The 14264-nt window shown below is 35.9% G+C and overlaps 1 protein-coding gene across 1 annotated transcript in view; it reads right to left on the bottom strand.

Moving 5' to 3' along the window:
* Themis (thymocyte selection associated) overlaps positions 1-14264 on the bottom strand; it is a 184320-nt gene that overhangs the window by 129362 nt on the left and 40694 nt on the right. Inside the window, exon 2 of the mRNA XM_057762573.1 lies at positions 10770-10931. Within this exon, the coding sequence (XP_057618556.1) occupies positions 10770-10931 (162 nt within the window). The remainder of the gene's footprint in view (positions 1-10769; positions 10932-14264) is intronic.

Here is a 14264-nt window from a genome sequence, read left to right as displayed (position 1 = left end):
TGAGCTAGAAAAATAATCAGAATCTTCTTGAAAAACAAAAAGGAAATAAAACAATGTCTTTGAAATCCCAGAACATCCAAGAACCATGAGCAACAAAAGGTACAAAATGTTCAAATGGGAATATCAGAAAAAAGAACAGATTAGAAAGAAAGTTGAAGAAATAATGAAAAATATTTTTTTACAAATTAGTGTTAAACATAACAGCATATTCTGCAAACTCAGAAAACACCAAGCAAAATGAAGGATAAAAACTGCACCTTAGCATACTATATAGAATAATCACTAAAGGATTTAGGGAGATGAAATATCTGTGATTAGAACAACCTAGGCACTGAATCTACTGAAACCATAAAATGAGAGAGTGGAGTGAAATTCATAGAGTATTTAAAGAAAACAATCTACTGACCTCATCCTGTAATTAGTGAAAATGATCTTCAATTGTGACAGAAAATCAAAAACATGACTGATTAAAATCAAGGAACTGTGCAGTCAGTAGAGAATTGCCTCTCAAAAAAGAGCTAAAACTTATTCAATGTATGTGTGCACATCTGTGCATGTCTGTGTGTGTGCATGCATGAGTGCCTGTATATACATGTGGATGAGTAGTTGTGTGGGTGGAAACCCACAAGAGGGTCCACTCCATCTTGACTGAAGGTCAGAGAGCTTAAGCCTACTCTTGCTTTCAAAGAGATTGACAAGAAGTCTGACTTCAGGAGCAGCTACAAAAATGTCTTGACCTAGGGTGTGGTTATTTGGTATTTAGGGTTTTAAGGTGACTCACAGTGTCAATATTTATTGACAAAAGGTTTAACTTAAGGTGTGGCTACTAACAAAGATATCTTGAGGATGGGTGTGATTTCTTGGTGGGTTTGGGTATTCAGATGGTAATCACTTTGTTCCTTTTATCTTGATGAAAAATGTCTTTTGCTTTCTTCCCCTCTTTTTTTTTTTTTTTTTTTTTGGATTGTGGTATTTAGAGATCATAAGAAATAAACACAGGTGGATTCAGTATTCACTGAGCTGCCTTCCTGGTACTATCCCATGTCTCTGTATTTCTTTTACATCTCTGCTCATTCTGCCGAACATTTCTACACCTCTGTTCATTCTAACATTTCACATGTCCCTACCCTGAAACATATGAACCCATTGAGGCTGAACCCCGATAGGTGTGTTTATATATGTGTGTGTAGATGGGCACATCTGCATACGTGTATATGAACATGTGTCTATGTGTTCAAAAAAGAAAGAAACAAAGAAGATCTTCTGCAGGAAACAAGAATTTGAAACAAATTATATCAAATAAATGACAAAAATAAATAAAATGAGATGAGAAATGATTAATCAAAAAAACAGGAATTAAAAAAGAGAAAAAAGAAAGCATTTTCAACAAATGGTGCTGGTGTAACTGGATGTCAACTTGTAGAAGAATGCAAATAGATCCACGTCTATCCCCATTCACAAAACTTAGGTCCAAATAGATCAAAGACCTCAACATAAATCCAGCCACACTGAACCTCATAGAAGAGAAAGTGAAAAGTAGCATTGAAGACATGGGCACAGGAGACCACTTCCTAAATATAACACTAGTAGCACAGACACTGAGAGAAACAATTAATAAATGGGACCTCCTGAAACTGAGAAACTTCTGTAAGGCAAAGGACACAGTCCCTAAGACAAAATGGCAGCCTACAAAATGGGTAAAGATCACTAATCCCACAAAGGACTGATCTCCAAAATATACAAAGAACTCAAAAAAACTAGATATTAAAAATATCAAATAACCCAATCAAAAAATGGGATACAGATCTAAACAAAGAATTCTCAACACAAGAAACTTAAGGAATCACTCAACATCCTTAGCCATGAGGGAAATATAAATTAAAACAACTCTGAGATACCATCTTACACCAGTCAGAAGGGCTATGATTAAAAACACCAATGACAGCCTATGCTGAACAGGATATGGAGTAGAGAGACCACTCCTCCATTGTTGGTGGGAGTGCAAAGTCTTACAACTACTTTGGAAATCAGTGTGGCAGTTTCTCACAAAATTGGAAATCAATCTACTTCAAGACCCAGCAATATCACTCTTGGTCATATACCCAAAGGATGCACACTCATACCACAAGGAAATTTGCTCAACTGTGTTCATAGCAGCATTATACATAACAACCAGAACCTGGAAACAGCCTAGGAGTCCTTCAACCAAAGAATAGATAAAGAAAATGTGTTACATTTACACAATGGACTACTACTCAGCAGTAAAAACCAATGACGTCTTAAAATTTGCATGCAAATAAAAAGAACTAGTAAAAAAACATCCTGAGTGAGGTAATCCAGACCCAGATGGACAATCATGGTATGTACACACATATAAGTGGATATTAGATGGAAAAACAAAGGATATCCAGCCTATAGTCCATGATCACAAAGAAGCTAAGAAACAAGGACAATTCTGAGACATGGATCCCCCTGGAAAGGGGAAACAGACAAGCTCTCCTGAGAAAATTTGGAGGGAGAGAAGAAAGGATGGAAGGGGAGGTGCAGGGGAGAAGGGAGGGAGTATGAGAGCATGAAGGAGCTAGCTGGACACTCAAGAAGGATGAAGGAGGGAGAGAAAGGAAAGAGATATCTTGATAGAAGGAGCCATTAAGGGGCTGGCGAGAAACAGCACTGGGGAAATTCTACACAAGGATGACCCCAGCTAAGACTCTAAGCAAGAGATAGAGAATGCCTAAACTGGCCTTCCCTTGTAAGCATATTGATGACTACCTTAATTGTCATCATAGAACCTTAATCCAACAATTGATGGAAGTGGATACAGTGAGCCACAGCAAAGCATTGCGCCAAGCTTCCAGAGACTAGTCCAAGAGAGAGAGGAGCAATAAATAATATGAGCAAAGAGGTCAAAACCCTGATGGAGATTCTCACAGAAATACTGACCTGAGATAGTGAGAGCTCACTGACTCTGGACTAATAGCGGCAGGACCTGCATAGGATCAAACTAGGCCCACTAAATGTGGAAAATCAATAGATAAAAATTTAAAAAAAAAGATCAAGAAAATAGAATAATATTTAGCCAGAATAGCAAAGACAAATGGAGAGAATAGAAACAGATACCTCAAATCGAAACAGAGAGATTCTGTAGCTCCTGTGGCATGCCAGTCTAACAATGCACATATGAACAAGCATGTTCTCACCATCTTGCCAACCAGTTTTCAATAGTCACCTTTTCGAAAGACACAATCTGCAGAAACTCATCAAAGAAGAAACTGGCTCTCTCAACGGAACTATATTTATCAAAGACATTGAATTAATGATTAATGACTTCCAGACCAGAAAATGCCAGGCCCAGATGGGATTCACTGCTAAGTTCTTCCAAACAGTTAAGAAAATTATGGGAAAACATGTTTTTTTTCCCTAAAGATAAAAACATGGGGATACTTTTTGATTCAGTGTAGGTAAGCATTGCTCTCATGCCTACAGAATAAGTAAAGAACCTATACATCACTATCTCCCATTACTATAAGAATCCTCAAAAATATCATCAAATTAAATCCTACCCTGATTAAAAAAGGGGGTGGGATTAAACTGTGGTTTTCCTATTTACTAATTAGAGAATGGTTTGGCATTTGAAAATTAATTAATGTAATTTATCATATACAGAAGCTAAAGAAGAAAAATCATATGATCACACCAACAGACAGATAAAAAGCATTTGACAAAACCCCATGTCCATTGAGTGCAAAAACGATAATATAATACAAACCTCAGCACTTTAGACTACAAGGCTACTTGACAACACACTGGAAGGCTTACTAAGTACTTTTTAACATTTTGCTGATCACTAATGCTAAGAGGCTCAAGCAAAAGTGTCTTTGTTCACAGATGACACATTTATTCTCACATAAAATCTTAAAGAGTCAGCAAAAATAATCCAAGACAGTGTCTAATAAAAAAAAACGGACTGAAATCTCAAGGTCCAAATCAGGAGCAGAAGGAGAGAGAGCACGAGCAAGAAACTCAGGACCGCGAAGGGTGCACCCACACACTGAGACAATGAGGATGTTCTATCGGGAACTCACCAAGGCCAGCTGGACTGGGTCTGAAAAAGCATGGGATAAAACCGGACTTGCTGAACATAGCGGACAATGAGGACTACTGAGAACTCAAGAACAATGGCAATGGGTTTTTGATCCTACTGCACGTACTGGCTTTGTGGGAGCCTAGGCAGTTTGGATGCTCACCTTACTAGACCGGAATGGAGGTGGGAGGTCCTTGGACTTCCCACAGGGCAGGGAACCCTGATTGCTCTTAGGGCTGATGATGGAGGGGGACTTGATTGGGGGAGGGGGAGGGATATGGGAGGGGGTGGCGAGGAAGAGGCAGAAATCTTTAATAAATAAGTTAATTAATTAAAAAATATATATATATATAAAAACATCCCCCGCAAAAGAGCAATTAGAGCAAGCATAAAATGGTTTTGTTTGTTTTTTTTTAACTACTTGCTTTTGTAAGCAAATAGTTAAGACGAATTTGAAATTTAAAATTTTCCATAACTATCCTCAAAAGGATGGGCTGACAAGACGGTTCAGGGAATAAAGGTGCCTGCCATCCAATGTAATGACCTGAATTTGAGCCTCGGGAGCCACGTGGTATAAAAGAGAATTGACTCTGATAAGTTCTCCTATGGCTCCTACATGCACATCTTGGCATGTGTAAACCCTCCCCAATAAACAAATTTAAATGCAAATAAAGTTAAATATCTCTAAATGCAATAGTTATGAATCTATTAACTTATGTATTAATTTTCTATGAAGAAGACTATAAAATCCTGATAAAAGCAAAATTGTATAAATGAATAGAGTAATATTCTACATCTATGGCTAGAAAGTTTCACTATTGTAAGAAAAAGTCAGTTCTACCCAATTACATCTGTTAATTAATTATAAGTACAGTCAAAATCTTGGGAGATTATTTTATGAATATTAACAAAACTTTAAGAGTTGACATGGACAGGCAAAGAAGCACAGATTAGGCAACGTTTTGAATATTAACAAATTCAGACTAATGCTCCCACCTAATATCAAGACCTATTATAAAGTGTTAACATTATAGAGAAAGTGGTGCTAGTGAAAGAATAAAGACTGTCGAATCTGACACAAGAATAGCACAGGAGTTATTCCAGAGATATCTAGCCAACTAAAGGAAGCAAAGGAAACATAATGCAACCGATGCATTCTTTGCAACAAACAATTCCACACCATTGCATGCAGAAAAGTGAATACAGGTACAGAACTTACACCCTTACTCAATATATATTAACTCAATATAAATCAGCAGGCCTAAATGTGAAACCACAAAACACCAGGTAACAGTTTGAGTAACTCTAGATGACATTGGATTTACAGATGAACTTTAGGTACAATCATAAAGCAGAATCAAAGAAAGAAACAAACAGTAAGCAAGACTTTATTTAAAATGTTTCCAAAAATGACACTATCAAGATAATGAGAAAATGAGCCATAAAAGCCATAGATTTAAGAGGAAAATATTTACAAAAGCTAAATGTGACAAAAGGTTATTATCCAAGATTTACAAAGAGTTCATAATGTAAGAAAACCCATAACACATTTTGAATGGACAAAAATCAAGAGATTCCTCACCAAAGAAAGTATATTTAAATATACCCATTATCACTAAAGTTCCGTCTGGGAATTGCATATTAAAACCAGATTAAGTACAGATTACATGGATACCATAGGTATACAAGTACTGAATGATCAAATGCAGACACTGATAGAGCCAAATCCTGGTAAGGACATGGAAAAAGAAGGCTCATTCATTGTTCATAGTAGAAGAACATGGCAAAGTCATTTTGCAAAACAGTTTAGTACTCTGTTAAAATAAATATTCTGTTACTACATTTACTATGTAATTCAACAATCATAATGAGGTCTTTCTCTCTTTCTTTCTTTTTTGATATGTTTGGCTAGGAGATTAGTTGACTTTGGTGTTTTGGAGACTGGGTCTCACTGAAGAATTTTCTAGTCAAGTTTGTTATGAACCCGAAACTGTTCTAAAGGAAAAATCTATTACAGTTCAACAAAAACTAAAGTGGAAGATTGAAAATGCCCGTCTACAGAAAGTAGCCAGCAATGAAGCAGCAGAAGAGCAGAAAACATGAAAAGTAGGAAAAAAATGATGGTCATAAATTCTTTATTATCAATGATATTAGCTAAAAGTGGATAAATAATGATTAAAAGGAACTTTGGTATGGTAAGAGAAAATTATCAAAGCGTATGCTATGTGTTACAAAAGATAAACTTTAAATTCAAAAATGTAAGTAGTTTGGGTGTAAAAAAAAGTAGATTGACTGTGTAATTAGTTGCAAAAAAGAAAATAAAGACGAAGCAAACCGGAATAATTGTTTTAAATCAAACAAAATACAGCAGAGCAAGCTAGTGCACACTTGTAATCCCAGCTCTCAGTAGGTTACAGCAAGAATATTGTGAATTCAGTGCCAAGCTTAGCAGTAGATCAAGATGTTGTTTAAAAAAATCAATAAGTCAAAAAAATGTAAAAAATTGAACCAAATTTACTTTTAAAAGTGTTATTACTGAAAAAGAAGGTTATATGATGTTAAAAGAGATTCTCCACTCAAAATCAGTAGCAATTATAAATATAGATGCATATTCCCAGACACTCAAAGTACATTAAATAAAAATGTACAGAATTTTAAGGAGCTATATAATTGAATAATAATAATAATAATTGGGGTATTTAGCATCATTACATTTTTAATACATATGTTATATGTGGCTTGATGAGCGTATTTTATCCCTCAAACTGTCCTACTGATTCCCCTTTTTTTACCCCTATCTTTCCTGTTTTCTTTTTCCTTAAACAACTCTTCTCTACTTTCATTTAATATACACATACATGATTTCAACAGTAGTTATATTGTTATGAAGGATCAGCTAAGAAATGAGCAGAACACCCCTACAAATGAGTCATTAAAAGTTTTTAATGGACTTCTATAAGAATAGGGCTCATATTTTTCTGTATAGAGTATATATTTATAAAACAAATCTCAGTATATTTTTAAAATTCATAATTTCAGAAAGTATGTCTTCTAACAGTTGAAGTACCAATGATCAATGAATGTATGATTGAAATGTTCAAAATCCTTAGCCTACCAAAAAAATACAAAATAAAATAGCGTTGAGATTCTATCTCACCCCAATCAGAATGGTTATCATTAAGAAAATAAATAACAATAAACACTGGCATAGAAATGTTATTTATTCAACCTATGGAAATTAATATGGAAGTTCCTCAATAAGCTAAAAATAGGACTAGCATATGACCCAAATACATTACTTTTAGGTAAGCACACAAAGTCTCTAAGTCCACATATTACAGAGATGTTGTCACCTGTATATTTATTGCTACACTATCCACAGGAGCCAAGTTATGAAATCATCTTAAGTGTTCATCAATCAATAAACTGATAAAGAATTGTGCTGTGCATGCACAGTGGAGTTATATTTAACCTTAAAGAAGAATTAAATTATATCATTTTCAGGAAAATAGACACAGCTGACAATATCACATGTTTTATTGCTCATTAATTTGTGGATCCTAGATTTTCATGCAGATATATAAAATTATAGGTATGTGTTATATGCAATATATGTATATTATATATGTAATCGTGTATTTATGGAGAAGCAAAACTTGGAGGATGAATGGCAAGAATGGGAGAGGTGATGAAAGAAAGAGGGAATGAATGTATTCAAAGTACATGATATAGTTATATGAAATGAAGCCTATCACTATGCATAATGAATATATATCAATAAAATTTTGTGTTAAAACATTAAAGGAATTTTAAATTATAAAATATTCTAAAATATGATTGTAGTTCAAATGAAATTTTTTAATATAGACCAAGCATATGCTGCTGTTGGGATTCATGAAAATTGCCTTTGATTCTGAGCTTTCTCCCCCAGGTGATAAAGAAAGATCTATATGGGATCTTTGAGTCTTTTCTAAAAGAAAACATTCTATAACCATCATAGTCATCATATCCTAACCCTCATAATAACACTCACTTATAAGCATGTCTTTAAACATTTCCTCAAATAATGAAAAATTACCATGCAGCACAAAGGAAGTTCCAAATAGTGATAACCCAAATTACACTTCAGTAAAAAGCCAAGTGTTTCCACTAGTCCAATAAGACATTCTTCTGCTATCTGAAAATTCTGAACATTTTAACTAAGTGAATGTTTATTCTGTATATCGTGTTCTGATTACTGAGAATTACAGCAATAAATGATTTCACTTCTGCTCTTAGCCACCTTATTATCTATTAGATCATGCTAGTCCAAAAAGCACAAAATAACTCCAATTACATATAAATTGCAATAAGTGCAATAAATATGGCATAAAACATAGTGATTTACATTGGGTATGGAAGCACTTGCATTTAACTCCAACATTTCAGAAGCAGGGGCAGGCACTCTATGTGAGTTTGAGGAATGACTCTTCTACAAAGAAAGTTCCAAGCCAGTTACATAGATATATGAGACATGCGCATGCAGTATATATATATATATATACAGAGAGAGAGAGAGAGAGAGAGAGAGATTAATTGATGATTGAGAGATTACATCTAGCTTTATTTCTGATAAAGCACTGGTGCTCAACCTCAGGTACATGATAGTATCACCTGGGGAGCTGTGAGAACACTTCGTGACCAGATTTCACCCAAATAAATCAGGATGTCTCATGCATCCTGACTTTCTACTCTCCCTACATGAGCCCATTGTGTAGTCAGGTTTTAAAACCATGTTATGAAAGACCAGGAAGAACGGGCATGCTTTTGGTTCAAAGGGACAGAAAATGGCACTTGGAAGAATCTTCTCCTAAATACACCTAATTTATTTTTACTCTCTAAACCTCAATTGTCACATTCTCTGAAGTGTATTTTGGACCCCTCCAATGATATCCATGAGAATCCTGATAATATTAATATAAGTTATCACTATTTTGTAGACTTTGTTATATTCCAAGACGCCATAATGAGTACTTTAATTATACTTCATTTAATTATATTACCCTTCTCCAAAACATTAGGAGCAATATAGCAGTATTAGTATTTAACTTTACATTTGGTGAAAGGAAATAATTTGTCATGGTAACACAATTAAAAACTGGTGGAGTTGGAAAGACAACTACCAAATCCATGTTCGAAAACAGGGCCTACTGATCCTATGCAGCTCCGATTTGCATTAATCACACTGTGAAACATATTGTATTGTAATATTTGTGATGTGCATTCACTACTTATTTGCTCATCCAGTTGACATGTATTGAGTTTGTTCTGAGTGTACTCGGTGCTAGAAATACGAAGTCTGAGTACTAGCAGTGTAGAGCACTGTCAGCCACTTCTTTTATAAGTAAAGCGTTTGATGATTTCTCAAGACCACTGGTTGACTGATTTCCTACCTGTAGTGACCTATATGCTACAAGATTGCAGTAGAGTAGCTATAAGAAACAATTTGCCTACAAAGCCTTAAAATGTGATGGTCTGACCATTTCCAGAAAGTTTGACTGCCCATAGTCTAGAGCACAAGACAAGTGAATCACTAGTGACTACCCAATGGTATGTATGCTGTGCTATTCACACATAGGTATATAAAAAATTAAATATATATAATAGAGTCAAATGTAGGGCAACCAATTCCTACAAGACATGGTATTGGAAAACTTGGTCAAGTTACCTATATAAAAGTAGCAACCAGATCGGTAAGATAATGTGGGTAGCTGAGGCAAGGAACACAGCAACTGTTTAAAAAATCAAATAGGTAGGTTTAAGTGATGCTAACTAGTTTTATACGCCTCATGAAAATGTAGTTTTGATTTCTTTTTCATTTTTATAATTTTGTTGGAGAGGGATATATGGGCAGGGCTTTGTTATGTGATCCAGGTTATCCTTGAAGTCATGATTTTCCTGTTTCAAAGTGCTGGGCTCATAGATATGCACTGCCATGCTCAGCTAACAGATTTTTTTTGACGCTCACTGGAACATCTAATGACGCACATGACAAAATGCCCTTCTGGGGATCAGAAGTCCTGGCATGTTGTTGCACAGTAAAGTGACTAAGGTTAAGTATGTACTGTACTTTTCAAAAAACTAACAGGTGTTTCTACAATGTTCACCATAAGGAAAAATAAATAATTGAGACAATAGCAACCTTTACCTTGATTGAAATATTATGTATGCATTCATGAAGGAAAATATTACATTTGTTCATAAATATTATGGTTATGTTGCTGTGAATCAGTTAAAAAAATATAACTCTAAAGACACACTAAGCACTTGTAAATAGGAAGTTATTTGCTAACTAAAGTGACTAGCTCCTATGCTAAAGTAGAATGAAAAATGTATAACATGGTTGCCTTTTGTAGTTCTTGAATTGATTGACCTATAAGAATTCTATCTTCTCCAACCCACACAACTACATGATCTCCCCCAGGCAGCTAGCACCGTTGCAGACTTGGAAATTCAGCACTCAGTCACCCAGACAGGACAGTCTGAAATTCAAGTTCAGTCTGGATTACTTAGTGAGAACCTGTCTCAAAACCACAACAGCAGCAATAACAAAAATAATATGGAAGGTGGCATTTTTCTTTGTTTCCAGTTGTTTTGATTGCATATAACTATTAATACCATGTGGAGTGTTTGCAGTTGACAGTACCTGGAAAATTCATGGGCAGTTCAAAGGGCTTCCGAGACTCAGAATCTCTAGAATTATCCTCGCAAATTTCAGCCATTATCTTCTTAATTTTGAGGCCTGTGATTTTAATCACTTCCCCTGTTGACAAACAGCATTCATTGCCGAACATTTCATAAATAGACCCTGAAAAGAAAGAGAATAATCTTATTTTAAAAAGGAAAGGTTAAACCGTAAAGAACAAAATCACTGCCAAGTGCCTCATGTATAATGTTTTCACTCAGTTCCTCCCTTTGCCATCTAATAAACTGAAATTAAATCTGACTATCCCACAATGCACACCATGCACCAGAAAACATATTGGATTTTCACTTTATCCATTGGGCAAAGTATAAACAATCTTGGGGTTTTTTTATTATTTTAAACTGAATTTTATGGTTTGTTCATCACCTTTAGCTCATTTACCCAAGGTCAAACCACAGTCAGGTCTCCTGCTGCCAGGAGTTATGGTACATTTTGCCAGGTCACAGAATTAGGTCCATATGAGTCAACAGCAATTTGAGTCAGTACTGCAAACAGGGCTATAATACAGTCCAAGCAGAGACAGAGATGCTTGTGTACCAAGGCTTCATACTAACAGCATCCTATTTATTTTTCAGATCTGGTTCTCTTCATCATCATGAATTTAATTTAAGTCTTCTTGCCCATTTTTATCTGTGGCTTTTTGACAAACCGGAGACAAGGCTCGATACCTTTGTGGCAATAGGTGGCAGAACAGCCCAGCTAAACAGAGCAGCTGTTCTTTGTCTCACAGTCTCAGCCCCTTCTTGACAAACCTTTCATCCCAGATACTCATGGTAAGGTTTTCATTCATGCATTGTCTTTCTGTGTCTCCAAAGAGAAGGTGACTAGGCTGTGAAACAATCAGACTATGAACATCAGGAAAGATGAGAGGTCACAGTTCTGAACAGTCAGCTCTAGTCAAAGGAGAACAGCTCAAGGAGGAATCTCTGGAAGACAATCGCATCACAAATGAACAGTCGCTTATACCGTAATGTAAGCGTAATGTAAGGAGCATTACAGGACTGCAAGCGTTTAAATACAATAGGTTTGACCCTTCCTCTAGGTGGCTTAAGCTTTTTGATCACACTAAACGTAAGGCTATGAGGGCAAATGCTAGCTCTGTCTGCTTTCTGAATTTTCTCCATTGAAAAGTAAATTTTCTAGTTCCCTTTTTTCTTTAGTCCCTTCACAGACTCTAGCCACATGTGTGTGTAAACATACATATTTGTAGATAGATGATAGATAGATAGATAGATAGATAGATAGATAGATAGATAGATAGATAGATAGACAGACAGATTATAACCCTCTTATGGCATTCATGGTATCATAAAAATTTTTAAATCTGAGATTTCACCCAGTTCAAAGCACTCTATGATTATATCAGTGTCCCAACAGGTAGCATGGCATGATGCAAATCAAAGAATTCTGAAGGATCTTGACTTCCTTAAGGACAATTTACACAGAGGCACAACCACCTCTAGGCAACCTAAGAAAGCAGATGTCCTGACTCTCATTGTTCTTCAAGAATACCTCTGTGGCCAGATTCTACCAGAGGCCAAAGGGCAAGAGAGCAGCTAGCAGCCTGGCAAAGGTGTGCCTCCCAGGCAGAGTGGAAATGGAAGTGCGCCGTGTGAGACCTTCCATCCTGCACAGAGAGCATCAGTCCTGGGGACCAGCTTGTCTGGTCCTTGACCTGTTAGCATCTTATCCGAAACCCCATTTGCCTTCTCACACTATTCTCTTAACTACTTAAGCTCTTGTACTTTCATTAGCCTGAGGACATAGAACTGCTAGACCCAAGTTGTATTTTGAACAAGCTGAGGTATGAAATAAATAATTTAAAAAATCCATGCGACATTTTCTGTCAGTAAACTCAGAACAGTTCTATGCTGTGATAAATCACATACTGACATTCTGTATCACTACCATTGAATCATCCTGTATCGAACTTTTCGTGAATTTGGTTTTTATTATTCCTAATTCAAGTTTAAGGTTCATTAGAAAAATAATAATTGAATTATATTTTTTGTATGATTACAACCCAACCAGGCTTCCTTTATACTCACTCAGTCAGTAGACTAATTGTGTGAGGTCTTGTGACTGGCAGTAGACATCAGGGATAAAAGGTCTAGTTTTTTCAATCAGAAGCATGGTCCTGCCAAGAGTGGGCAGGAAGCCAGTCCATTGCAAAAGACCCGGGGTGTAGGAAACCCTAATATAGGAAATGTGGAGTGTTGTGAAGTCCCAGAGACATCTCCGTTTCCATAGGAAAGAGAAAGCAGGAATGAGTCTTAAAGGACACAACAGCCAATATGGGCCTTAAAGGATGAGTCACTTGGTACTAAAATGGGCAGAAGCAATAGTATTAGAAAGGTACTGAGATATGAAAAAAAAAAAAAAAAACCTGATGCATTCTGGAAACTTTAAGTAGTTTCTTGTGTCTAAATTGTAAAGTAAGAGAGGTGAGGTGTTGTTTAGTTTTGTTTTGTTTTAAGAAGGAATATGTGGAACAAGTAAAAATAATATGTTTTTTTATTAGATTTGCAATGCACAAAACAACGGGCTGAAGTAACTTTAAAGTCAGGGAATCTGCATCTCCAGTTATCTGGGTGCAGAAAGAAATCCCATTTTAATAAGAGGTCATTTGTACTCTAGACATTAACTACCCAAACTGTGGTCCACTTTGCCACCCGGGAGCTTGTTAGAATCTTGGTCAAGTTGCTGAATCAGAACCTGCATTTTTAACAAGCTCCCCAGATGATTAATAAGTACATTAAGGTTCGTAAAGCTCTGGTCTGCGCTGCAAGCACAGAGCTAAAGTAACCTGTTTTGAGATTGTTGCAAAACAAATCAGAGGAAAAAGCGCCACCCACTCACAGAAAACCTTGGGTGTCCGTGAGGTGGGGAACAGGCAAAGGATTGGAGATATGTAAGGGTAAGGAGTGATTTTTCTTTATCAGGTGAAAGAGGACATCATTTAACTGAACACCTTTTAGCTGGAAGTCTTGAACTTAATTTCAGTACAATGCGTGTCTATTATTCAGTACGATTTATAGCCAACTCATGGGCAGGGAATGGCATCTTTTATAGATCCAAAATGATCCAAAATTCAAAAGATAAATTTGTGCAAGATTATATATCAGTTTGTAAGGGCGGGAAGCCAGAGAATTCTATGACAATAAAATTATGCATTCTAGCCAACACATTGAAAGTTTTTAGTCTCTTCCTAAGCATCTATTTCTCTCCTTAAAAATAGAAAAAAATGCATTTTTATTAACATTAGGAAAAGAACATCATGCAAATACTAATAGAAAATTCCTTATTTAACATGTGACCACCATTTTGCTACTAGTCAGAAAGTCTCTCTCTGCCTCTCTATCATGTGTATGTGTGTGTGTCTTTCTCTCTTGTTGCATAATATTTTGTTTGTGTTCTGACAAATAAAGCTTACCT

This window comes from Chionomys nivalis, chromosome 2, assembly GCF_950005125.1.
Source record: "Chionomys nivalis chromosome 2, mChiNiv1.1, whole genome shotgun sequence".
NCBI lineage: Eukaryota > Metazoa > Chordata > Mammalia > Rodentia > Cricetidae > Chionomys > Chionomys nivalis.
This window is presented reverse-complemented; position numbering and strand designations above follow the sequence as displayed.